The sequence below is a fragment of the Phymastichus coffea genome, unplaced genomic scaffold, assembly GCF_024137745.1.
Source record: "Phymastichus coffea isolate CEN01 unplaced genomic scaffold, Cenicafe_Pcof_1.1 PCOF00074, whole genome shotgun sequence".
Taxonomy (NCBI): Eukaryota; Metazoa; Arthropoda; class Insecta; order Hymenoptera; family Eulophidae; genus Phymastichus; species Phymastichus coffea.
The window spans coordinates 43,415-69,101 of NW_026706885.1; the positions used below are offsets into that span (position 1 = coordinate 43,415).

General features: G+C 55.5%; 3 protein-coding genes across 7 annotated transcripts; 2 read left to right on the plus strand and 1 right to left on the minus strand.

Moving 5' to 3' along the window:
• Nucleotides 1-59: 59 nt before the first annotated feature.
• LOC131668145 (GATOR complex protein NPRL2) lies at nucleotides 60-5,248 on the plus strand. The gene is made up of 9 exons (XM_058942051.1): nucleotides 60-299; nucleotides 502-593; nucleotides 833-989; nucleotides 1,071-1,188; nucleotides 1,268-1,502; nucleotides 1,582-1,712; nucleotides 1,806-1,975; nucleotides 2,054-2,242; nucleotides 5,110-5,248. Exons 1-8 carry the CDS (start codon nucleotides 177-179, stop codon nucleotides 2,225-2,227), a joined length of 1,200 nt encoding a protein of 399 aa, XP_058798034.1. The 5' UTR covers nucleotides 60-176; the 3' UTR covers nucleotides 2,228-2,242; nucleotides 5,110-5,248.
• On the minus strand, nucleotides 1,998-5,116 carry LOC131668143 (cilia- and flagella-associated protein 45-like). 2 transcript variants are annotated; one of them, XM_058942049.1, is made up of 7 exons: nucleotides 4,804-5,116; nucleotides 4,547-4,734; nucleotides 4,251-4,470; nucleotides 3,293-3,678; nucleotides 3,097-3,229; nucleotides 2,736-3,029; nucleotides 1,999-2,482 (listed from the first exon to the last, which is right to left on the minus strand). In XM_058942049.1, exons 1-7 carry the CDS (start codon nucleotides 4,930-4,932, stop codon nucleotides 2,285-2,287), a joined length of 1,548 nt encoding a protein of 515 aa, XP_058798032.1. In that variant the 5' UTR covers nucleotides 4,933-5,116; the 3' UTR covers nucleotides 1,999-2,284. The 2 variants fall into 2 exon arrangements, with proteins under 2 accessions (XP_058798031.1, XP_058798032.1); XM_058942048.1 differs by having other exon boundaries at nucleotides 1,998-2,482; nucleotides 4,547-5,116.
• Nucleotides 5,249-9,916: 4,668 nt separating the features above from the next.
• LOC131668141 (uncharacterized) lies at nucleotides 9,917-25,636 on the plus strand. 4 transcript variants are annotated; one of them, XM_058942044.1, is made up of 11 exons: nucleotides 9,917-10,116; nucleotides 14,224-14,592; nucleotides 15,900-16,362; nucleotides 16,443-17,177; nucleotides 17,424-17,562; nucleotides 18,034-18,436; nucleotides 19,995-20,500; nucleotides 20,674-20,976; nucleotides 21,043-21,288; nucleotides 21,368-21,947; nucleotides 22,647-25,636. In XM_058942044.1, exons 1-11 carry the CDS (start codon nucleotides 10,065-10,067, stop codon nucleotides 23,009-23,011), a joined length of 4,161 nt encoding a protein of 1,386 aa, XP_058798027.1. In that variant the 5' UTR covers nucleotides 9,917-10,064; the 3' UTR covers nucleotides 23,012-25,636. The 4 variants fall into 4 exon arrangements, with proteins under 4 accessions (XP_058798027.1, XP_058798028.1, XP_058798029.1 ...); XM_058942045.1 differs by having other exon boundaries at nucleotides 14,227-14,592; XM_058942046.1 differs by lacking the exon at nucleotides 14,224-14,592 and having other exon boundaries at nucleotides 22,647-25,635.
• The last annotated feature ends 51 nt before the right edge of the window (nucleotides 25,637-25,687 follow it).

Sequence of the window (25,687 nt, forward strand, 5' to 3'; positions counted from 1 at the left end):
TTAATTTACAATTATTCATCTGGCCTTTAAATACTCGAATATATCGTTGGTTGTTTAAGAATAAAATTTTTCGCGCTCGTTGCGCGCGCAGCTAAAAAGCGTGGTAAACGAAACTGGAGCACTTGTCAAACGAAAAGATTGCTCCACAACAAAAATTATTTCCTCGAAGGAGTTAAATGACAAAGGAAAATATGTCTTTTCCCGCTACAAAGGCGGACGATACGGGTCAGGAAGGGCCAATTAGATGTATTTTCTTTTCGGAATTCCATCCAACGGCTGGTCCGAAAATTACTTGTCAGGTTAGTTTCTTGTTTACAATACTTTGATTTTATTTATTCGATCAATTTATTTAAAAAAATTATAAGAAAAATCATATATTTGCTACATTTAAAAGGTTTATGTTGTCTTTTCGTTTGTATTTGTAACTTATTCTTTCTGAAAACGAAATCAGCTGCTCGGGTCAAAGTGAACTTTTCACTACTGTTTATATTGTTTTTGTAGGTCCCAGACAATTTTATATCGAAGGATATTTTTGATAATGTCAGTGTTTACATTATTCCAAAAGCTCAACTTCAGAGAAGTACAATTACAGTGTAAGTAATAATTTATATATTAGGATGAATATCTGGAAATGATCGCGTCGATGAACCTATACATATAAGTACTCTGTGGAACGAAATGCTCCCCTCCTTTCCAGTTTGACCAGAAAATTACGTGCAACCGTACAGTAGCAAGATGATTGAACATTTACGTGATCCTTTTACGATCATTTTCCTCTTACTTTTATTGGTTTACGGTTACTTTTACATCACTCTCTTATATGCAATTCTAGAACGTTGAAGGACTGTAAAATACTAGGATTTCCCATCAAAATAGATAATAAGAAATATGCAAGAAATGCGTTCTACTTTAACCTCTGTTTTGTTTGTGATGCTGAGGCGAGAACAGTACATTACGAGCCGGTAGTTAAGAAAATGTCAGATTTTTTGGTGAGGATTTAATTTTGTTTTATTTAAAGAAAAGAGTTTTTTTGAATCATTTAATTATATTCAAATTGATCTTTGTTAAAGATGGCACTGGAGATAGAAAATTGCTTTTTGTCTGGCTTGGATGACAAAACAAGACTTTCTGAGATGTTGAAACAAGTAATGCATGATTTGAATCTTCATAAAATGTGCACTTTAACAGGTAAGAGAGAAAGTTAAAACATGAGATTATTGTAAACTTGCTTTATTTGATATTAAAAGTTTGATTGTGAATTCTTCAGAAGGTACAATGACATCGCATTTAAAAGTTGTAAGGCTAGCTCCAGAGCCCAAGCCAGTGCTTGATCATCAAGTACCAATATTTCTAGAAGGTAGGGAAGCATTTAGAAGCGATCAATGGGACTTAACTACTCAACAAGTGCTACCGTACATTGATGGTTTCAATCATGTTGCTCGTATAGCAGCAGAAGCAGATGTTGAGAATAATCTTGTGAAAAGCTGTGTACAAAATCTTGTGTGAGTGCAAGCAAGCCTTCTTTATTTCATGAGTTATGAAATAAAATGACAATTATCAACATTTTGTTCTTAATTCTAGTTACTATGGTGTAGTCACACTCATTCCAATATTTCAGTACGGTAATGTATACGCGACTACGCCGAAGCTGAGAGAGCTCGCTGAAAAAAAAGAATTGCAAATGCGATGCATAGAGTACACTTCGAAAACGCGTAAGTACAATGTCGAACTATTAAATATGTACGAGTTTTCTCCGATCGTCCAGGTGGTTGTATTGAATTGGTAATGTTGCTTCTCTCACATAGCCAGACAGCCAGCGTACTTGCGAGACATTTACCGCATGTACGCCTCTATGACACACGGAAGTAGCATGAGAGATCTGTGTCAACGACTGAATCCACAAAATTTGAGGATAAACGAAAGGAGGCTCGTACAATTTGGACTCATTGAAGGACTTATACGTCGTGTATACAAGGTAGCTCTAAATCGTTATTGATGTTATTTTGCGGTTGGATAACTCGAAGTAAATAATTTGTATCTCTCTGTTGCGCAGTATCCAATTCTATTGCCGGGTAGTACGAGCGAGGAAGGCCGTAATAATCCAGTTTACAAGCATTTCACAGGCACGAATAACTTGGATGAGATCTGCTGCAGTACAGGCCAGACAACTGCGCAAATCGAGGAAATTGTCGAGCGCGATCCCAGTGTAGTGATGTTGTGGAAGTAATCGTAGTGGCTTCAGGTACTAATGAAAGCTTGTTCATTGGCGCAGTACGTGCTGCTTTTATTTGTCGCTCTCGATCATGCGTTTGACCTCGTTTATGTAAACGTCTGGCACTTTATTCTCGCGCATCTCTTGACATTTGCGTTCCATCGCCTCGCGTAGGCGTCGTTTTCGCATCTCGCTCTCCGCTCGGATCGCTATACCTTCCTCGAACATCTTCTGTCGGGAAACTATCCTCTCTTTCTCTTTCTCGTTCACCTGCAATTTACGTCAAAGAACTTAATGAATTAATCCCCGATCGAACTCGTCCGACCGCCAGTCGCCAGCGATAAGCCGCGCAACGTTGGAGCACGTGAACCTCGACGATGCCGTGAAAATACACACGCAAGTCTTAATTGCAATTCCATATGGAACACTTGTTCGAAAACCCATAAAAATTTGCTTCTAGAGCGGGAGAGGAAGCACAGGACAACGACGCGAAAGACAATACAATTGATAGAAATCTCATCACCTGCTTGAGAATTTCGCTGCGATGGTCGAGCGCCTGCTTCCTCTTCTTTTCGCGCTCCTTCTCCTCGCGTGAGAGCGCCTCCTTCTGCATCGCCACGATCTTTTCGAATTCGCACTTCTCGCGCTCGATTTCCATTGCCTGCAGCCTGATCTTGTTATTGATCTGCTCGTCCCTGGCGCTCTTGAGCCTCTTCTGCGTTTCGGCGCGCCGTAGCGCCTCCTGCTTCTCGCGGCGTCGCCACTCGCGCTCGACTTCCTCCTGGACCCTCGCCGCGTTCAGCTCGTCGATCTGCGCCTGTCGATCGGCAGCGAAATAAGCGGCTGGTCGAACGAAGCTCGTACGCACTCGCCGCCTCGCCCACCTGCACTTGCCCGGCCAGCAGAGCTTGCTCGGCAAGTCTATCCTTCTCGCGCTCCTTCCTCAGCCGCTCCTGGCGCGCCTCCTCGAGCATGCTGGTCTGTCGCTCGGCCTTCTGCCGATGGAACTCCTGGATCCTGTCGGAGCAGCGGCGTCGAGTCAATGTCTCGGCGGAGGCGCGCCACGACAGCAGCACCTACCTGGCGTCGATCAGGCGTTCCTCCTCTCGCTCCATCCGTTTAACGTGCCTGAGCTGCTCATTGCTCTCGGCAAACTCGCGCCTCATCCTCTCTTGCTCGGCTTCGCGCTCGCGAGCCCTGGCCAGCTCCGCCTCCTGCTGGGCGACGCTGCTAAGATTGGCCAGTCGGCTCTCCTCGCGCTTGCGCTCGTACGCCAGCAGCCGCTCCTCCTCGTTCTCCTCGATCTGCTCCTTGAGTAGTCGAGCGAAGCGATGCCGGCGGGCCGCGCGCTCCTGCTCCTTGCGCTCCTCGGCTCGCAGCGCCGCCACCCTCTGCTGCTCCATCAGCTCGTTCGCGCGACGCTCCTCGTCGGCGTGCTCGCGCTCCAGCAGCCTCTTCTCGGCTATCTGCGCCGAGTCCGCTCCCGTCAGATGGCCACGCTCGCGTCACGCGGCCTCCCCGTCCTGCCTAGCCGACAGCTACGACCTTCGAGACGTACGCGATCGCACTCCGGGGGCCGAGATGTGTCTCTGGTCGAGATTTGCGCGGTTTTCGATCAGCGCGCAGCGTCCGAAGTTACCGCTGATTTCTGCTGTCCCACGCTCTCCGCCTCGCGTTCGCAGTATCTCGTGTCATTTCATCGCGTCAAAGGTTCAATTAGAAAGTCGGGCGTATCCGATCAAGCTCACTTTGCGTTGATTACCAGAACAGCGACGGCCACTTTCGACGCGAACCCCCGCGTGGCCTGTTTTCAGTTCGCTCTCAATTACCCCTTTTTGCAGTATCTCAATTAGTCGAGGAATTTAATAAAACATTCCGCGTGCGTACGCCTCTCTCGCTCTCTGTTCTCTCGTACTTTGTGGGTCGAGAAAAAACTCGGATATTAGTTTCGGCTGGCTGCGCTCGGTGGACGGAGGAGGGATCGACGAGGCACGCAGCTCGGATCAAAGAACGCGGATTGTCGGCCGCGCGGCGATACCTGAGCGTCGCGTATGGCACGGCACTTGGTCTCGAGTATGAGCTTGTTGCAGCGCTTGACCTCGTCTTGCTGCTCGAGCTCGAGGTCGCGCGCGCGCTGCAGCAGGCTCATGGTCCGGCGCCTCGCCTCCTCCTCGATCTCGTCCAGGCGGCCGGCTTGCTTCTCCCGCGCCCTCCTCAGGTCCATGCGCCGGATGCGCTCCTTCCGCGCCATGCTCTCTCTGCTCCGGCGGACAAACACACAGACCCGCGTGATCATCGAGTGAGCCGAGGGCGCCTCGCCCGGGGCGCGCGTACCGCAGCAGGCGCTCCTTCTCCCGTTCGGCGACGCTCAGGGCGGCCTGCCTCTCCTGGCGCGTGGGCTCGTGACTGCGCTGCACCAGTCGCGAGAACTCGCCGCTCGCGATGATGGCCGGCCTGGGCTCGGGCTCCGCCGACGGCACCAGCAGCTTGCGCTGGCCCTCCTTCTCCAGCACCCTCGTCACCTGGCACACGCCGGCGGCCGCGTTAGCTCGGCACTCGGCACTCGGCCAGCCCCGCACCCGCTCGCTCACCTCTTTGCCGTCGTAGGCGCAGCGCCTCAGGTGTATCGGCCGGCAGTTCAACACCTGCCGGCACTCGCCGGGCTTGTGAATCGAGTACTCGCCCGCCGGGAACAGCGAACCCGCCGATTTGGTCGACATCCTCCGCGAGGTTCGGCTCGCTCGCTCGCTCGCGCCCGAGAGACGCTTTCTAACCCCCCGACCGCGAGCTCGCGCTCTTTGTTTGTCGCCTAACCTCGCGGCCACGTCGACGAGCAGCGGCGACTCCTCGTTCAGCGCGAGCAGGCGGAGACTCAATGGTTGTTTGTTTGTTTGCAGCTGGACGCGGGACCACGAGCTGGAGCTCCGAACGCGGCTGCCGGCACTCGGTGTCTCTGGCACATTCAGGCGCAGCGCGACGCAGCGGGCTTGTCGACTGTCAGCGTCGCACGTTTGTTCGATACGAATCGGGCAACGTTGGAGGGACGATGCCACCCCGGCGCGAATCAGCCCGCGCGTCAGCCCGGCGGCACGGTTGGCATCGCTAGTCAGCCTCGGTTTTCACTCCCCCCCCCCCCCCCCCCCCAGGAGGAACGGAGTAGCGCTCGAGAAGCAACGCGCGCCTTCGCGAATATTAATTTGGCGCGCGCCGCACCGCTCTTCTGCGTTACTCCTGACAATATTGTACCAGCCTCGAAGACTCTCCAATAACAAGCCTGCAACAGTCGTAAATTATATATGTATATATATATATATATATATATATTCTGTAAATATAAAAAGAAGCAAGAAAGAGAACAAATAAAGCTGTGCGTATTAATTTTTGATACATGCAACCGAATTGACTTTATTGATGAGCGGCAGATCGACGCGCAATTTGCTTTCTCTGAGAAACCTATGAAACTATAAGAAGAGAAATAAAGGGCTGAAGAGCTGCTATGACATTACCTGAAAGCGGCGAGGATAGTCGATCAAAGTCGCAATTGGTATGCGTCTAGATTCTATGCTATACACGAACAATTGCAGCTTTCGCGCACTTGTCGTTCGAGACATCGTTTCGCGTGTCAACTGTAAAACAAAAAGAAAAAAGAAAACGCAGCACGAACGGAGCGATTTTCTGGGGAAGATGGCGCTAATCGCGCATCTATTTTTACAGTGATCGTGGCGAGAGAGGAACCCTGGGCGCACACGTGACGGGCTCGGCGACGGAAAGAGAAGCCGAGCGATGTGCATGGGTAATTATCTTATGCGCGCGGCCGACAAATCTGGCTGGCATTGTCATAGCCGCGACGAGAAGCGAGAGCTTGCGGGGAGCTTGGGCAAGGTGAGCCGAGGCTGTTCTATAAATAACCCTTGTGAATTATACAACTGCCGGCTATAGATCGGGCAGAGGGCTGTGTTATTCTTTTCTTTTTTCTTTTTCGCGGGTACACCGCTCGATACGTCGTGTTAATGCACTTGAAGCCGATGTCGATGACACCTCTTTCTCTCGCTCGCTCTCTCGTCGCTCTAAGCTGCGAGATCTCGATGCGTCGCGAGTTCGGTGGTTTTGGCTTCACCGAGCGAGATCAGCGCCGTACTTTTCGTAAGCTTCGGCAATGAGCTCTAGCTCCGGAGGAGAAGCTCCGAAGCTCCGGCTGGATTAGTCAGAGGCAGAAACCGAGAGCGAGCAATCGGCTTTATCTGCGCTAGAGTGCAGACAGGAATAACACGGTACGAGCACGGGAGGAGCAACGTCGAGCCGCTGCTTGGATTACCCTTGTCGTTCGTCGGGTCGTAAACCGGCGGTTTTTCACGAGAGCATGCAGCGGCCCCCGTATGAAAAGAAAACGCACGTACAATACGTAAGACGATGTTTCGCGCTGCATTCTCTCGTAAAGTTTGTATTTGCCTGCATTTTTAATAAAACCTGGCCTCGCGCTCACGTGAGCTTTACGATTGCATCGCGCGTGTGACGAAAAGAAGAAAAACGTTGTTGTATTTGTAAACAGAGCGCGGGATGGTGTATTCGTGTCGCGGATCGTCTGTAAATGCGCTTCTTATGTACAAAATACGCGGTGAAAGTTTGTAATCGCTCGCACGCGATGTCATTATTCTCGAGTTGTAATGGCAGCACTGATTTGCGAATGTAAGTACACTTGAGTACTATACATTTGCCAGCGTCGATCGAAAAGTAAGAGGTGAGTAATCGAGCTGTCCGTTTCTTTTATTGTAATGCACATGCGGAATGAGACGTAGGGCAAAGTTAGAGAGAGAGAGAGAGAGAGAGAGAGAGAGAGAGAGAGCTCGCTTAATTGAAATCCGTTATTACGCGAAGGGAAGATAACCTATTCGGTGATCGAACTACGGTAGATATCGCGTATCGTATAGCTGAAGTGCTATACGTGCCCGGCCGGATGAATAAATAGCAGTTTGATCCATTATGTGTGCGTAGTTTCGTCGAGCCGCGGCGCGTCGAATAAAGTGAATAGTTAATGAGCGAATTGATCGACGAGCCTGTGTGTCCGTGCGTACGTGCATACACGCACGCGCGCATTACAGGAACGAGCACTCGAACGCGCCGTGAGGTGCGCGTATCCTATTAATTTCTCGCGGCAGTGTGTATACGCGAAATCAATTAACCAGCGCGTAATTAGGCCTGACGAGCTGGCATCGCGCACATTAGCATCCATTATGTAGAGACGGCCAAACAAACAAAGAAGGCGCAAGGAGCGCGAACGACGTTGCGAGTCGATAATGGTGCTCGGCGCGCCGCTGAAAATGACGAGGTGCGCGGCTAATTAAAATCAGAGGAACGCGAAGTCAATGTTGCCGATTCGACGTGCGAAGCTCGTATCCGTTCGCGCGAGCCGTGGGGATGCTCGTTACTTCGATGCCAGTCGTTGCGTTTGCATTCGGATCGCCGTCGGGCTCGTACGAGTCGCGAGGAGCGCACTGCTGACGTCGCGTTTCGCGCGGCGACGACTATTCGATTGGCGCGCGACTCGCTCTCCTATATCGAGAGACGACTGCGCAATTACCGCACGCGCGAGCACTTCTGACTTCGACCCCACCGAGCACCAAGTCGATCGAATAAGATTTGTTTTGCGCTCCGTCTCTCTCTCTCTCTCTCTCTCTCTCTCTCTCGTTTGCTCGCTCATTTCTTTCGGTAATTGCGCACAGCGTTGATCTCTGGAAACTAAGCACGCGCACGATCGAATCACCGTTCGACGCGAGCAAACGAAGCGCAGATCGTACCTCGTCAAACAGACGCGAGGCGTTGCGCGAAAAGCATCGTTGCTCGCGCTGGAACGTCCATAATTCGCCGGTAGCGCTACGAATGTTTTCCGTCCTCCTCGCGGCTGTAAAATGAGGGCTCGTCTTCTTCCTTGAAACTAATCGTATTATTATCGGGTTCGCGTTTCCGAAGCAGCTCGTTTGTCTTCCTTCGAACGCTCGGGGGAGTTCGGCCGAGAGAAACCTCCATACCGCCGTACGTTTAATTGATCTCGCAGGAGCAAACGTAATCTTCGTAGAAGTTACTAACTTTTGCGAAAAAAAAAAAAATTGAACTGCTCTTTTTGGGATTCAATAGGACAATAAATGCGTTGTCTCTTTGCGCTCCGCTTTCGCATCTCGAGAAATTCATATAACACGTTTGAAAATTGTAAGTAAACTTGAGCTTAATCCGGGAAAGAAAAGAGGCTTGCACGCGTCTTACGATATGCGCCTAAGCGTGCATACATAAACTTCCACGCGAAAACGTTATAATTATCAATTCTACCGTCATGTAATGAATTTTGAATTCAACGCACGTGAATTACCAGAAAGTAATTAAATAACAAAAAACGCCTACATTTCGTGGCCAAGACTTTCCTGTAAAACGTTCTGTTTCATCATCTTCTAATCACTATCTTTCGCGCTCTTATCGTTTCTCTCTCTCCCTCCTCCCTCCCTCTCTGACCCGGAAGCTCCTCGTCGAAGTATGTGTGCGCTTCTCGTCGGCGATAAGTCGCAATTAAAATTAGCTCGATCGGCGTTGAAACGGAGTGAAAAGTCTCCCTGATTTACCCAATTCGCGCGACCTTTCACCGAATAGACAACGAGGCGCGATAACGCGTCGCAATAAAATAAATGCCGACCAATCGCGCATGATTCTGTAACGACGTACACGCGCACGCCAGCGAGGATCGCTCGTTTTTCTTCCTTCAGCCGATAACAACAGCAGCAGCAGCAGCAACATCAACAAAAAAGTGATTGCGCTTGTACAAGCTCGACGATCAATATTTAACCAGGGGAAAGAAAAAGTCTTCGATATCTGTCTCGGCGTCGCTCCCCTCCGCGACCCCTCGCCGACGCGCACAAACACGCGGCTCGCGCGCAGAAGCGAGTCGCGATCGTCGAAAAATCGTCTTGATTCGACATGTGCGCAATGTTTCGGCCGTGCGTTCGCTTACGTAAGGCGCTCGGAGTGAATGGAGCGCGTTATCGCGCGTCGGCTTTTGCGACGCAGGCCGCGGTCCGACTCGTCGCCCGCGTCGTCGTTGGGACTCGCCGAGGCCGACGGGCACGGCGCGCGCCCGAATCCCAGCTCCGCCGCGTCCCCGCGGAGATCTCGCGGCGATCGGATGCACCCGGTGGCGGCGGCGGCGGCGGACCGGGGCAGACGAGCCCGCCACGGGGAGAGAGAGAGCGAGGCGACCTTTGACCACCACGTGGCGCACATGGATATGGGGGAGGCGTCGGCGGGGCGCTTGCGCGCGAGAGCTCGCGAGTCAGTCCGGCGCGCGGGCTCGGAGATACGTCAGTCGAGCTCGGAACGCGGCTGACATTCGCGTGTCGCGCGCCGCACTCGCCGCAGCGCCAGCCAGCCAGCCAGCCAGCCAGCGCGCGATCGACGATACGATGATTTGCACTGTGCCGAGCAACATACGCCGAAGCATCGCAGCCGCGCCGAGCAAGAGCCACAGCGACACGCCGCGTTCGAGCAACGACAAGAGCGACCGGCTGCACCTGATCGTGGCCGTGCTCAAGCTGCGACTGTACCGGCGCCGCTCGTACCGCCTCGACGAGTGAGTCCGCGGCGGCGGTGGTGGCGGGCGCGCGCGCGCTGGTGCGCCGGTGAAGTGCGCGCGATGACGACGGGCCGCCGCGAGCGCGCGCCCGAGTGAGCAGCGAGCGCCCGCCGAGCAGTCGTAGCGCCAGCCAAGATTGCGCGGACGAGGAGCGGCCGGAGCAGGGGCGCTCGGATGAGGCCCCTGGTCAGTGCGACCGAGCAGCTGCGGCGAGTGAGGCGCCAGCCCAAGTGACAGGACATGGTGGAGCTGGTGGTCGCGCCGGAAGAGAGCAGCCAAGTCTGCGCCACAGGTGAGCTTCGACGCGTCGCGCGCGCGCTGTCGGCGGGGATTGGCGTGCGTACCGAGCGGCGCGCGCGGTCAAACGAGCGCCCGTAGCCGAGGGAAGTTGACTTGGTCGCGCGAGCGCTCGCGAAAGTCCGAGAGGAGCGGCCGGGACCGGACGCGCGGGAGGCGAGCGCCTCTCGGGCAGCGAACGCTCATCCGTCCGGATATTTTCGTCGTGAAGTCAGCTCCGATAATCTACGAGCGATAATAAAGCTGGCGACCGCATCCGCGCGAGCGCTGTTCTATCGGGCGCCTTTGCGCCGTCCGTTCCTTCTCCGAAGACGCAATGTTTTACGTGTTCGCTCTCGCAGGCCCCGCGCTCACGGGAGCAGGCCATTAAAATGCAAATGTTTCGATTGTCGAGGCAGATCGATCGGTTGCATTTCGTTGCTCCGCGAGCAAATCAGCCGGCACGGCAGACGAGGGATGAGGAGCGCGACACGTGGCCGCGAAAGCGCGCGGACCCGTCGCGAGCGGCACGCTCGAGCTCTCGACGAGAGGTTGGCCGCGCGACGGCCTAGATTTTTCCCTGTCGCCCTTGTGCCGCGGGGCCGTTCGTCGCCGTTCTTGCTTGGTGCGCCGCGCGTCACGTGTACGCGCGCGAGTGCGCACGTCGCTCGCGCAAAAATGTGAGTGCGCGCTCGCGTATCTCGGCTCTTTTGTGCAGGCGCGCACGATAGAACACGCGCGCGTCCCGCACGGACGCGTAAAATAACAATACTCATCGATTCACGTCCACGCCGATAAAACTCCGCGTGGATATCGGTGCTACAGTGCGCGTTATTTTATACCGCGTCGATAATTTCACGGTAGCGACACGCGATCGTCCTGATCCAAAGTTAATCGCGTGTCGCCAAACAATTGGCCCGCGCGCTGGAAGAATAAAAGAAATGAGGAAGGAAGAGGGAGGACGGACGGAAGAAAAAAAAAATAAAACAAGCCGAATCAATCGATCGGCTTTATTGTATTTTCATTAGCTACAAGAACTTTCCTAGTCGTTTCGATAGTCAACAGAGTGCAACTTTTTCCCTCCTCCGCCCCTCGAACGACGCGCAGGCAAGGAAACTGAGGCAGCTAACTTGCTCGCGTAAAGCTATACACAGAGAGCGATAAAGAGAGAGTGAGAGAGAGAGGAGTTTATCATTTATTCACGGCACACGGGTTATAGCCGCTCGGATCTACCGACGAAGAGAGCGAGAGATAAAAGCTGCGCGCACTTGGAAAGGCGAGCTTGCGCGCGATCGCTAGATTTTCCGCGTAAGCGGCACGACCTCCGCGCGAGATGTTTCCAGCAAGATGCTGGATCGCATCGGCCGAGCTGTCGCGGAATAATCGAGCGCGGGCAGCAGAAGGATTCGCAATTAGAGCTGCTCGTTATCGCGACGCGAAAATGCCGAGCGGCTAGAGGCAGAAGAACTAGGCTGACGCGCTATCTGCAAAATTGCAAAATTGCGCTGACGTGGCCATCGCAACGGGGTTAATGACGTCACATTCTGCCGAGCGACGTTCGCCAATTACGCGAAATTGTCGCATCGACGAGCGTTCGACGTTTTTAGCCTTTCCCGCGCGTACGGAGTCGCGCGATGACCCGAATGATAGTCCAATGCTAATACTTATTAAGGGATTGAGATAAGGGTAATGGCCCGAGATAACGCGAGCGAACGAGTGCAATTACGCCCGATAGCGTATATTGCCTACGTGTGTATTTTATATAATGGCCGACGGGTCCGTTGCGCGCGCGTCGAGTGCGCTCCGTTCGAATCGTCCTCGCCGTCCTCGTCGACGCGCAACCGACTCTCGCGCCCGAGCGCGACGTTACCTCGTCCTGGCGACGACTCGCCTCCACCTGCGAACAACAGTTGCCTCGCGCCGATCCGTCGGCTTTCCGTTTTTCTTTTATTCCTCTTTTTCAAACTGCCGCGTTATTACGAAGCGCTCCCCGTCGGCTCTCGCGCGTGAGTCCCGCTCTATAAAATTACTCGCTCGAGAGAGCCAATCGGACCGCGGCGCGTGTCGCGTCCAATTATTCCGGCTCACGGCGACTCCCTACTCCCCGACGATCGAGCTTCCGATTTTAATTGCCGGCCGACTGTAAACGCCCAAAATAATTATCGAGGAAATTCGATGCGGCTTCGAATAACCGTTGCGCGCACGGCAGACAAGAAAAAAAAGAAGCAGGAGAAAAATCGAGCGATATGCTTATATACCTCGAGCGCCGTAACTACAGCCCGCAGAGAGAGAGAGAGACGAGCCCTAATTGAGCATGATTGCATCGCATTAAGCCGATATCATTACGCCCCGCCGATAATTTCAGCTTATCGTCTGTATTTTTATTTTCGTCTGTATATAAAGAAACGCCAGTTTGGTTCTCTGCTTAGACGGCGCGGGCCTGTTGACGGCGAGCAACGCGAGAGATCGACTGCGATCCGAATGCGCGCAAGTTTCAGCGATCGCAGCGTCTCCGTTATCTTCCGCCGTGATCGTCGCCTTGCAGCGAACGAAAGCTTCCCCCCCCCCCCCCCCCCTCCTGCCCCGACATCGCCGCGTGACTTACAAATAACCTTTCGCGTTAGCGCGAAAGCATCGTGTTTTCTCTGGGAATTCATGAGGCAAACACGCGGCTGCGCTCGAGGATGAGTAAGTAATACCGAAGGTTTGTTTGTATTTCACGGCGACGCGCTTAGCGATGACACAAGTCAATAGCCGTCGCGCGCGGCGAGATATAAACGCGCGGCACGGTGATCGTTGTAGCCGCGCGCGCGGCGGAGGGGCCGCCGCTCGAATCTCAGCGGGAAGCAAGCGTTCGCGTTCCGGCGGCGATAGTCGGGCGCGGATGCGCTTCGTTCGGCGCGACGCCCGAGAGGGAGAGCAGTACTCCGGCTGCGCCCCGACCCGGTTCGAGGCGGTCCCGGAGGCCGCCGTCGTGCGCGAGTCATAAATAATTGCAGGCGCCGCTGAGCGCTGCAGCGCGCACTGCATACTCGCGGGCGTTTAGTTGCAATTGCGAGAAACGTGAATTGTTAACCAGGGCCGCGCGCTCGAAGGCGAACACGTCTCCATTATTCATCCGTACGCTGGTTGTAACGACAACGACGTCTAGTCGCCGGGGCAAGAGCCAGCCGAGACGCGTCCGACGGCGAAAATCGACGGAAAACGCGTGGCTTTGCGCGCGACTGTCCCGATCGGCGCCGCACTCGACTTCGTCGTCTCTCTTCCGCTCCATGGCTACTTTTACCTCGCGACTTCGCGATGAGCGGCGGAATCACGGCGACCAAACAAGCAAACAAGCCGTCGAGAGATTCGCGCGCGAAGTCGTTCCTAGGACTAGTCGGAGCGTCGTTCGAGCGTGTCCGCAAAAATAGAAGAGGGATCGCGTCGATCAGCGAGATTCGCGTGAAATCATTTGGCAAATAAAAATAGAGAGAGAGAGAGAGAGAGAGAGAGAGAGCGAGCAGACCGTCGCTGTTTGCCGGAAGAACCAACAAAGCGCTCGCGCGCGGCGCGTATGTAATCGGGCTTAATAGAGCGATTACGTGGCGCGAGCGGGGAGGGGAGCGCGGGGCAACATTTGAAAAATACATTGGCGCGGGGCTAAAAACAAAGGCCGCGCTCGTGAATGATTGAGGCGGGCGCGGGCGAAATCTGCGGAAGAGAAGACGCGCGCGTCAATAATAAATGGGCCTGGGTCCGGGGAAGACGAGCGGACAGAGCCCGCGCGGCGCGTTCGGCGCGTTATACTTTAGCGCGGCTCGGTTAATGCATTTATGAGAGAGCGTCGCGACCGCGCGGCCGGCTGCCGCGACGGCCGGAAGCAATTACGCCAGGCTAGACGAGGGGCGGCCCCGAGGAGCAGCCGGCCGCGAGACTAGGTGAACGGAGGGGTGCCGACGCGATCGTCCTCGTCCGCGCGCCCCCACCCGCGAGCGGCGCACCGCCGCCTGACGTCGCTCGGCGCGCGCGCCCCGCGCCACAAGCCCCGGGAGCCCCGTCCGCGGTCGCCCGGCCGCCCGCGATGCTCGACCCGCTGCCGGCGACGAGCCGCCGGGCACTGACGAGCCACTCGCCTCCACAGCAGACACGCAGCACGGCGCCGGCCGACGGCGCCAGCCCTCGACGCCGGCCACGACGACGGCGACGACGACGACGCCGACGACGACGCCGACGACGACGACGACGACGACGACGATGCTGCGGGAGCCGGCGGCGCGCCTGCCGGCAGCGAGCATCAGCCACGCCGCGACGGCGCTGGACTGCTCCGTGCAGCCGAACCGGAGCTTGCCGCTGCGGCCCGCACCGCCGGTGCCGCGCCGCACCCACTGCCGACCTCAGCCACAGCAACAGCGTCGCCTGCTGCCGTGCGACGACCGCGGCTCCGGTGGCGCCGCAGCGACCGCCGAGCTCCAAGACCATCGACGGAGGGAGAGCGCCGCTTCGGACTACGGTAAGCGCGCGCGTTCGCGGAGACAGCGAGTTCGCGATCGGACGGCCGACGCGCGGGACGCCTCGAGACTCGGATCTTCGGATCTACGCTCGGCGGACCGGCTCGCCGGGCTTAGGCGGGCGACTGAGGAGGTCCGCGCCGCCCGTCGCGGCTTTTATACGAGCGCGAGCGAATCGCTTATCGTCGCGGCTTATCAGCGCCTCGGCCGCGCTCCTCCCGCCTGCGCCTCGGCCCCACTCGAGCGCCGAGCGAGGCGCGCTCCCAAACGTACGTACACGCGCGGCGCTCGCGGGCCGCGCGGCCCGCTGCAGTTTTTGCTCGGGCGAGCCGTCAAGAGGAGCGTGTCCTCGCGCTCGTCGGTCGCCGCGACAAGTGCCGCGGGAGCGAGCGATAACGCGCGGCCACGTAACCGCTGCTGCGATCCGTCCGCGGGGCACGTGCGCGCCACGAGGGACACAGCCCTGCCGCCAGCTCGCCTCCGCGCCACGGCCGGCGTCCGCGCGGACGCGGGCGCCACGTCCAAGCGAAGGTGATTCAGGGTCGATGGCGCAGGTGACGCGTGAGTGGCCGCCCGTCGCGGCATTACGTAACTGCGCGCCAAGGCGCCAAAGCACGTCGCCCTCGTGCACCGACGCGGGTGTCGCTTCCGAGGTCGCGCCTCGCTCGGGGAAGCCGTTCGTCGAACAATTACGCGGCCACTGGCGCGGAATCAACGCCAGCGCATATTATCGGGACAACCTCCCCCTCCCCTCGCCCCTCGCGGCCCGCGCACCATTATCGTACGCGCCGTGCGGACGTGTGTGGATGTGTGTGAAGCACGCGTTCGCGGAAACACGACGTCGTGACTCGCTAACAGCGACAGCGGCAACACTAGACCGACGCGACGATCCAAACTTTCTTCATTTTCCCGCAATAACTTTCGTCGGCGGGCAGGATCGAGGCTGGGCGCCGATCGAAAATCGATCGTTCGTTTGGCCGCAATTACGGCCCTGATCGTCGAACGATAGAAGTTAGCGTTACCACAACAAACGCCCGTCCCGTCGGAAACGCCCGCGCTCAACGACCGCGCTCAACGACCGCGCTCAACGACCGTTCACACTGGCAGTACATTAATCAGCGGTACCGGGGCGATTTACCCGGGACGATGCCACTGTTAGCCCGATCATCGCGGCGACGTCGCTGGCAGTCTGCTCGAACAAACGCAACGGACGCGAGCGCTAATTGGCCTTTTCACATTGCCGACACGGTCACGCTGACAGTCGTGCAACGTGGCAACGATGTTTAATCGCACTGCGTATGAATTTCAGCCAAAGAGCCGAGATACCAGCCGAAGAGATACCCGAGCCAGAACGCGGAGAGTTGCTCGTTGTCGGCAGCGGCGCGCAACGGCGATGGGCCGCGCATCATCAAGGACATCGTCGTGGACGCCACCAAAATGGTACCGCCGCTGAGACTGAAGAAGCTAGCCGCGGCTGGTCAGCAGCAGCAGTCTCAGCCACAGGCAGAGCAGAGGCAAAGCGAAGACGAGTCAAAGTACTGTATCGTCAAGGAGTCGACGAGTGCGTCAGGTGGCGAACCGACGACGCTGAACGAGCTGAAAATGGGCGGTGAGAGAGTCGTCGGCGACGAGCCGAAGAGCATCGAGATCGTCATCCCGTCGATACCCGAGCTCGGCATCAAAGAGACGCGGACCGACATGAGGATCAACGTGGCGCAGGACAGTTCGGCCAGCAGACCGTTCATCGTCAATTACGTGCTCTCCAACGACTGGTTGGTATCGCGTCGATCGACCGGACGCCGCTGCTCGCCCTTGATCTCTCTCTCTCTCTCTCTATCTCTGCCTACTGCAGCAAGTACCCCACGATAGTGCCACTGAACGCGAAGATGCCGGGCCAGACCATGCCCACGCCCGAGCCGGCGGGCAGCGGCCGCGGCGGCGGCAAGTCCGAGCCAGTCAACCTACCGCCGAGCCCGGCGAGCAGCAGCGACAAGCTGTCGGTGCGCTCGATGCCGCTGCTCGGCCTCGAGGACGCCGACGAGGTGCAGATCATCCTGACGACGGCCTCGCACGAGAGCAGCCCGTGCAAGTCGAACGCGGCGAGCAGCCACAGCGGCAGCGAGGTGAGCGTGTCGGAGCGCCGGCGCCGCTGGTACGTGCGGCGCGAGCAGCTGCGAGAGAAGTTCCGCGAGCTGCGCGCCCAGGCGCTCGAGATGCGGACGCAGATCGACGCGTCGCGCAGCGTGCTGCCCGAGGACAGCGCCGACCGGCCCAAGTTCCAGACTATCATCGACGACTGCGACGCGCGCATCAACGACCTGTCCGCCAAGCTGCGCAAGCTCAGCGAGGCGACGTCGGCCGAGCGCTTCGACGCCTACTGCGAGGAGACCGGCGAGGACAAGGTCTACGACGATGCCGACGACGGCGAGGACGACGTCGACGACGACGACAACGACAACGACGACGACGAGAACGAGGCGGCCGCGCCGACGCCGCCGCCGCCAGCGCGCAGGCGCTCGTCCGCCGACGAGTGCCGGCGGGTCGCCGAGGAGGCTGCCGTCGGCCCGAGCGACAAGATAGCCGCGCGGTGAGTGTCTCTTATCGGGCGCGATTGCGCTGCACTGGCTCTCGCCCTGCTTCTCGCCCGCGCTATCGGAGGCAGAGCCACTCGCTCGCGCTTATCAGTCCAGCGCGGCGCGATAGCTAACACGTGTAGCGCTCCCGGCGAGATCGAGTAAACAGCGCCCGAAAAGCGCGTCCGAGGACTGGGCGCCGAGGACTCGGCGAAGCGTCGGCTCGCGATAACGCCCCGTGCTCTTCTGTTCGAACGCAGCTCTGGCGAGGCGGGCAAGGCGTCGCAGGCGTCGCAGGCGTCGCCGCTGGCGGAGCCGCAGAGGAGGACGCCCAACGGCTACTACGCAGCGATCCCGAGGGAGCTCGACAGACCGACCGGCTACGTCGTCCGGCCCGCGGTGAGTCTCAACGCCGCTCTCCTTATCAGTCCTCCGCTCACTTCTGCGTCTCCTCGCCCGCAGCTCGACCGATCGAGCCTCCGATAAGACGCCAGATAAGATACATCCCGAGGCGAGAGTTAAATCGCGATTCGCGCTCTAGAAAGATGCTTATCGCGAGCGAGCGCTGCGTGCCGTGCTTCATCTCGGCTCTTTGTGCCGCGAGTTTAATCAGCTGCCGGCTTTCTAAGCGTCTTCTTTCTTGATCGTCGATCGCGAGTACGCGCTCGCTCGATTGCGCTCTTCGTTCACTGCTCTCTCTCTCTCTCTCTCTCTCTCTCTCTCTCTCGCTCGGCCACCAATTACACTCGGTTATCTGCCTCTTTGGCGTCGCAGCTTCGTCTGCCCGCGTCCCAAGTCATTCGAGTCGCAATTGACTGGCGCAGAACCCGAGCGTGATCAAGGAAACCCGGCCTTTTTATCTTGTCGCAGAAAGCAGTGAATGGCGTAATAGTGGAGCCACGAGCCTCGGCGCAACAGCATTATCAGCGTCAGCAACAGCAACATCAGCAGCAGCAGCATCAGCAGCAGCAGCATCAGCATCAGCAGCAGCAGCAGCAGCAGCAGCAGCATCATCATCAGCAGCAGCAACAACAGCAACAGAAGCGCGGCTACTCCAGTTTTCTGATAGACGAGCTGAGCGCGGCGCCGCGAACCAGCGCCGCGCGGGTGCCCGCCAACAGCCCGCGCGAGGCTCTCGTGCCGGGGGCGTGGGTTGAGTCGCAGCCCGGCGCCAGTGCCGTCGACGCGGACAAGAGGCCTCTCGATCTGGCCACCAAGAGATCGGCCTCGCAGGAGGAGCTGATCAAAGAGGATCGCAGGAAACGGAGACGAGGTTGCCCATCCTCTCTTTACCGCCCATGCCCTTTGGAATTTGAACGCCGAGCCGCCGCGGCATCGCTGGGACAGCGCGCGAATATCCGATATAGGAAGGCCTCCGACGAATCTCGAAATTAATAGCGAAACAATGAGGGCCCGCCGATACCGCTCCCCGTAGCCCTCCCTGCCCCTTAATTGCTCGTCCGCTTGAATGCGCCGGAGCAAAATAATTATGTATCGGATTACCGGGGCCGTTGCATTACGTCTTCATGCGGCGCAACGTTATTACGACATGCGCATCTCCGTACATAGGAGAAAGTATGACGTCGATGCGGAAAGCCCTTGATCCGATTTCCTCGCTTTCTCGTTTCCTTTTGTCACCACTGTATCATTGATAGCGCGTTTTATATTCTTTTTTTTTTTTTTTTTCAATTTCGCGCAGTTCGACACCGACTCCGTTGATTTAATTAAAAGAAGAGTATTCTTCACTCGGAAGCGCAGCGGCAATTAAAAAGAAATTAGCCACGAGTGGCAATATCGTTACTTTACCCCCTCGTGCAGGAAACAATACGAAGCATTCGCTAGAATACTCGATTAGCATGTCGAGCCCTCCCTACTCCCTACGTTGCTCTCTCGTTCTCTCTCTCTCTCTCTCTCTCTCTCTCTCTCTCTCTCTCTCTCTAACTTGATTTACATCCAATTGAAGTAGCCATGGCTTCGAAGTTTAGCACTGCTGCTGATGAAAGTAGAGAATCGTATACATTAATTTAATCAAAGTTTGAATCGACTTGTGACCGCCGAACACAATTGAACTTATGCGTTTGAATTCATTCGATGCCTTCGTCCGAGACGAAAAGCAACGCGGCTCATTTGATCGCGTTATTTATTTATTTATTAATTTTGGGAATGAAGCTTGTTTAAATGAAGAATCGAATCGACCGCGTACCGGAAATAATGCTGTTGAATAGCGCCGATACATGCTATACCCTGAATAATACCTATTGAAATTGCCGAGCGGGCTTCGCGAAGTGAGATTAAAGGAAGAGCACAATACACCAAATAATAATAATACGGCCAGCCCTGCGCGCAATTTCCACGATGAATTTTCAAATCAATGCGCGCGAGCGCGAGCTCGAATATACTGCTAATTAAATTCCGATTTGATCTGCAGCGGATGTTTTTCTCTATTCTAGGCCAAACGCGAACGCGATTCTAAGCCAAACGTGAAACTGGCGCCGCATCGGGATCGCCAATTACCTTGGCGAAGCCCCGAGCGCGACTCTCGCGTTCCGTGAAAAGCAGAATTGCGCCGCTGAAAACTTATTTACTCATCTTTCGCGAGTGCAATCTCGACAATCCAATCTTCGGCCGTGCAAGTCGACGAAGCCGCACTTCATAAAGTGCAATGGATCCCAACTGTTGTTCGGGCCAAACCGAACTCGGCCTGTTTCTGTCTTTTGCGTCATTGCCGACCGACGCGATGCATTTATGCGCGCCGGAGCTTCGAGACGGGGCAAGCGTTTGGGCTCGCTCGGCCGGAAGACGCAAAACCAACTCTGTCGTTCGCATTTCAGTGTCGGACGTGTCAAGTCACTGGCCGGCAGCGGCAGCATTCCTGCCCGCTCAACCGTTGATCCATCCGCAGCAGCAACAGCAGCAACAACAGAATCAGCAGCAGCATCATCATCAGCATCATCATCATCATCATCATCAGCAGCAGCAGCAGCAGCAGCAGCAGCAGCAGCAGCAACAGCAACAACAGCAACAACAGCAGCAGCAACAGCAGCAGTTGCCATCGTCGCCGCAGCGCAGTAGTCGCGAAGTATTCCCATTAGCTCAGCAAGCGCCACAAATTTATCCTTACGTACCGGAGGCAACGATTTGGTCACCAGGTGGGATAGTGGCTCAGCACCTCGAGCAGTCGACAAATCTGACCGAGCGTATCGTTCGCACTCACGACTACCGTGCGCTGTGGCACGACAAGTCGATGTCGAGTATCGTCAACGAGAGACAGTCGCTGCCAGGCGACTACGCGCTAGCCGTGCAGAGGGTACACGAGAGCGCCGTGACGCCCGATCAAGTCAGTGCATCAGACACCTCTCTAGAAACTAGCCCTCACCGGGTATCCGTCGCTGCCGTTCGTCTGGCACGTTTCATATTGCACGCGACGCGAATGGGCACGTCGAACGCAGCGAAATTCACAATCGACCGAGTGCTCACGAAATCCATGTCCGCGTGTGCCGACGCAAGCAGGTGAAGCCGCAAGATATCGCAGCGGCCAAGTCCCAGCCAGCGCTGATCCAGCACCAGGCAAAAGTGCTGAGCGAGATAAAGACCCCGGGCCTGAAGCTGCTGGAACAGGCGGCGGCGAGCGTGAACGGCAGCGTGGACCATCAGAATCAGCAGCACCAGCAGCGACTGCTGGCCGAGCAATTCCCGAGCTTGCGCATGTGGGTGGACGCGATAGTGAAGAGGCAGACGAGCGAGGGGGGCGTCGCGCTGAACAAGAACGAGGCCGGCGACGGTCGGCAGCACTCGCAGCAGGCTTACTACCAGGTAGGTGCAATCGCGCGGCCCCCGCGCGCGCGCCAACGTTTCTCACCAACCTCGGCGATGCCGCAGATCGCCGTGCCGACAGTGTATAAGCCGATGCCCGTGGCGGCCAGCAGCGAGTTGCCGCCCGCGGTGCCGACCAGTTACGCGACCAACGGAGTGCCCGTGCGAGGCTGGCCGCCGGCCGGCGGCGCCGAGACGCCCGCGCGACAGGTACATCAGGCGCAGCCGAGCGCCAGCCAGGTCGCCGCGGCGCAACGCCACCAGCCCTACTATCCGACCGCCATGGCCCTACCCTATCCGCACAAGTTCCCGGTAAGGTCGTCGCGCCTACGGGGCGTCGTTTCGTTTCGCCCGCTCTTGACCGCCGCCCTGTCGCTTGTCGCATTGCCAGTTGGAGCTCTACCAGAAGGCTCCGGCGCTGAGCTTCCCGAGCGCCTATCAGTACGCCGCGCCGATCACCTACGCGCGCCTGTCGGGCGGTGCGCTGGAGGCCCCGGCCACCATCACGTCGCAAAGCCGCGTGCCGCCGCTCATCCCGCTGGCGCCTAACCAATCGCCGTTGGCCAGAGTGCAGCCGCAGTGGGAGCCGGACAAGCGCGGCGCGGCGCTGGCCCTACCGACGCCCCAAGCACCGGCTCAGCGCCACCACCACCACTTCTACTCGCCGCCGCCGGGGCCGCAAGCCACCACCGCACCGGATCCCCGGTACGGCAGACGCGCCAGCCTGGCCGACTACGCCAATCCGATGTTCGGCGCCGAGCAGGCCGCGCGACTCAAAGAGGTTTACGAGCAGCAGCAGAGGCACTATCGTCATCAGCAACAGCAGCAGCAGCAGCAGCAGTCGGCGGCCGAGCAAGCCACCAGACAACAGCAGCAACAGGCTGCGGCGAGGGCAGTCGCAGCCCCGAGTAAGCCCCAAGCTTACGTCCAGCAGCAGCAGCAACCGCAAGCGCAGAGCGCGACGAGGAACGGTGAGAGCTTCGTTCGTAACGCGTCGCCCTTTCATCCTTCCGCCGCTTCTGGCCCCAGCTACGCGTTGCCACATTGCCGCACGCCCGTCGCTTCCACGTCGAGCGCCAATTGCATTTCGCTTCTCTCAGCGTCGTCGTTGCCGTCTTCGCTGCGACTGTCGTTCGATCGCTTGCGTCACGGGATTCTGCACTTCACTTTGAAGCGCACCGGCCGTCGCGATTTACGCACGCGTCCGCCTCTCTCTCCCTCTCTTGCTCGCTCTGTCTTCTCTCTTCGCGCAATTGTTTTTTCACGATTTCTCGCGCACTCGTGAATCCCCGAAAGCTGTTGGCGATAAGGAAACGGCGTGAAAAGTATAAGCTTCGCAGGAAAGTAGGACACGCGCGTTTAAACAGCGGAACTTATTTTTCTTAATAGCTTTTCTTTCTTCTTTTTCTTCTTTTTCTTTTATTTTTTCGTTTTCTCTTTTCGTTGGTTCGTTGAAAGTAAACGGCCGCGTTTATCGCGTTGGGGAATGCGGACTCTTTGCCCGGCATATCGCTGCTCGGCAAACACACTTTTGTCGAGAAAATGACGTTTTACCCAGCAGCCAACGAAGGCGGTCGTTTTCCTCGTTCGGCCTGCGTCTCTGCTCGACTCGAGTTCTCCCCGTGGAAGACGGCGTGAAAGAGATAACGAGGGAGCTTGCCCATTTCTAGGAACGTCGACGCCGTCGGCGATCCCGATCAGCCACTACTCGTCGTCGTCGTCGTCGTCGTCGTCGTCACCACCGGCGGCGGCGGCAGCGGCGGCGGCAGCGGCGGCGGTGGCGGGTTCCCACGCCAAGCAGTCGAACGGCAAGTACGCGCGCGACTGTCTCACGCCGAGCCTGGGCGAGGTGAGTCGCAGCCCGAGCGGCGCGCAGAGCCTGCGCTGCTCCAACTGCGGCGCGCCGGGCTCCAGCTTCGAGTGCCTCGGCTGCGAGACCAGCTTCTACTGCAACGAGGCCTGCCAGGCGCAGCACTGGTCCGTCCACGGAGCCCAGTGTCCCAAGATCATGCCGCGACTGAAGAAGCTCGCTTGAGCCCAGCGCCTCTCTCCTCTGTCTTTTCCGTATGGATATTACCTGTAGGCGTGCCTGCAACCTGTCTGTTTTTCTGTCCGTCTGTGTCTGTCTGTCTATCCGTGTGCGCGTTGACTCATAGATGTGGCTTTGGACGTGCGCGCGAATACGTCTATCGAGCGCTGGAGCCATACGATTGTGTTCAATATTTTCCCCGCGCCCCCCTGGCCCACCCTTTTTCCCGTCGTTCAGCGCGAGCGGCTTTAGCCGTTGAATATCGTAGTTTACTTGTTCCTCGTCTGCTCGTCTGTATATAAATGAAAAAAGTTCGACACGCCGGTCGGAAAGTGCAACTGTGCCGAGCGCTCGGCGTAAAACGTGCGCCCGTGGTCGTCCTTGACGCGCGTCGCACTCGTAAAGTATCGCGAGGCGACGTGTTCGCCAGCGCGATTCCTCGTCTTTGCCGCGCAATCTAGCCGATGAACTACGATGACGAACTATTTTCGTTTCGGTGTATATAGTTTCGAGTTGATAAGAATTCTGTTGACAGCTGTGATTTCTCTGCCAATGAGTTTAAGCTTGTAGCTCGTATAGACACTCTCGGATATCAGTCAATTAGTAAGAAAAAAAAGCGAGACGCGCCAGAGCCCCGTAATAACATGCTATGGCCAGCTGCGCGCCTCCTATATTGTATAAGGCCTATATATACTTGCAGTGTGCGCGAGAGCTGACGGTGATTTAACGAATTTTTGACACGAGGCCTTAAGATATATATTTTGTGATGCGACGTCCTTTTATTAAATGCAAGTCGAAATCAAAAATAAAGTAAATCAAAAGAAGTTTATTGTACATATATTTATCGATGAATAGAAAATGATATTTTTCTATATATGATGAGTTTTACTCGAGTATCGACAAAAGCTGTGAGCAACTAAAGCTCGTATACACATATATATTTGTTCAAGGCCTACGTTGATGACAAGACGAAAATTTTGTTGGTTTTCCTTGATCTTTTTTTTTTTTTAATTATTGAACAACGTTTAGGCGTTTAGAATTTAATTTTAGATCTTTTATCCTTCTTTTTGTCAAGCTTTGAAGGTCGCGAAGAGCTTCTTCGGATAGTTGAAATATAGGATTATATGCGGATAATGTAACTTATCGTCGATATTCTAAGTCAATTGAATAAGTAGTTTTAAGCGAGAAGAAAAACAAATTTGTGATTAACAACAATGAATCCTCAACACTTCTTAGTGATCGTTCAAAGTTTAAGTGTTTTGCGTGTTCGATGTGCACCTCCCCGCGCGGAAAAGCAGAACGCAATGTAGAACGTGAGAGAGAGTGAGAGAGAGAGAGAGAGAGAGAGAGAGAGAGAGAGAGAGAAAGGGACGAGAACAGAAAATAGAAAAAGAAACGTAAGGAAAGACGTATTAAATATTACTCAGTTTAGCTAGACCAATGTTTCAAAGACAAATGATGTGATACAGAGTTAAATGCAATATTTAAAGTATACCCGTTTTATCTCCATGATGTGTTTAGTCCCTCCTGTAAGTGTATGACCAAATACAAAGGCGATATGCAACGTGGGTGTCCGCTGATCGAACGAAGTAGATGAGATGTCTATACGTGCCCCGCGTTTCCGGTCGCAAAAGCCTCGCAAAGCCGTAAGGAGTTGACGTGCCCTCGACGAAAGTCCAAGGCTACTCGTCCCCCCCTGCCCCATCCATCCCTACGTAATTCCTGCATTTCAATAGATGTTGACATTTTTCGTGTGTCCGTGTGCACTGTAAAGCGCTGTCACCGTGGTAAGATCCGTCGCTTCTTACTTTTCCTCTCGTCGACCATTACTTTTCCTTTCCTATATACAAATTCTATACGTATCTTTATATATTTATGAATCATACGCGAACATGTGTGTAACTTGATATTTTTGTACTATGGATAATTTATGTAAAACTTTTCGTACTTAAACGTGGCTCTTACGATAAGTTGCGATAGATTGTCAATTATTTATGATGATGCCCGGCGCGACAACGCCGCTGGTTTCTTTTGTATTTTCATCAGAATGTTTACTTTGAAATAAAGATAAGAATGCGCTGACAGTAAACTTATTTGCTTGTTCTTCTCAACGTCTCGCACGAGTGCTCTGCATCTTTCACCCCAGGACTACTCGCGTTTATACCACTTTTACGCGCGCTGATGGCGGCTTACTCATGCGTGCGCGCATCGCATAGTTAAAGAAATATCGTCGGGAAAGTTTGATATACCGCGCATACGAATTCGCGCCGCTTTTCGACGAACTACGTGCAGCAGCAACGAAGCGAGCTTCGCGCTTGTCGTACACCGTTTGCTGACCCATGAAACGTAATATCACGCAATATATGCCGCATCGATCACGGTGGCTCTTACTATCTGGTCAAAATTAACGTTTGTTCGTTGCCATGGCTATAAATTGCGAGCGGGGTTCGACACGGGCATAATGTTCGTTGGATCTCGTTAAAACCATTTTCAGATGATTGCGCACTTGGGCAATAACATAGCACCGACGACTGGATTCGCGACGCAATGTTTTTCATCTCTTGGAAAAATTCATCTATTCGGTTTTTGGCAAGTACGTGTAAACGTGCGCAATGTTTGATGCGCGAGCTCGGTAAAAAGCCATGAAACTTTTCAACATTTTCATACTTCGACGCACGGAGC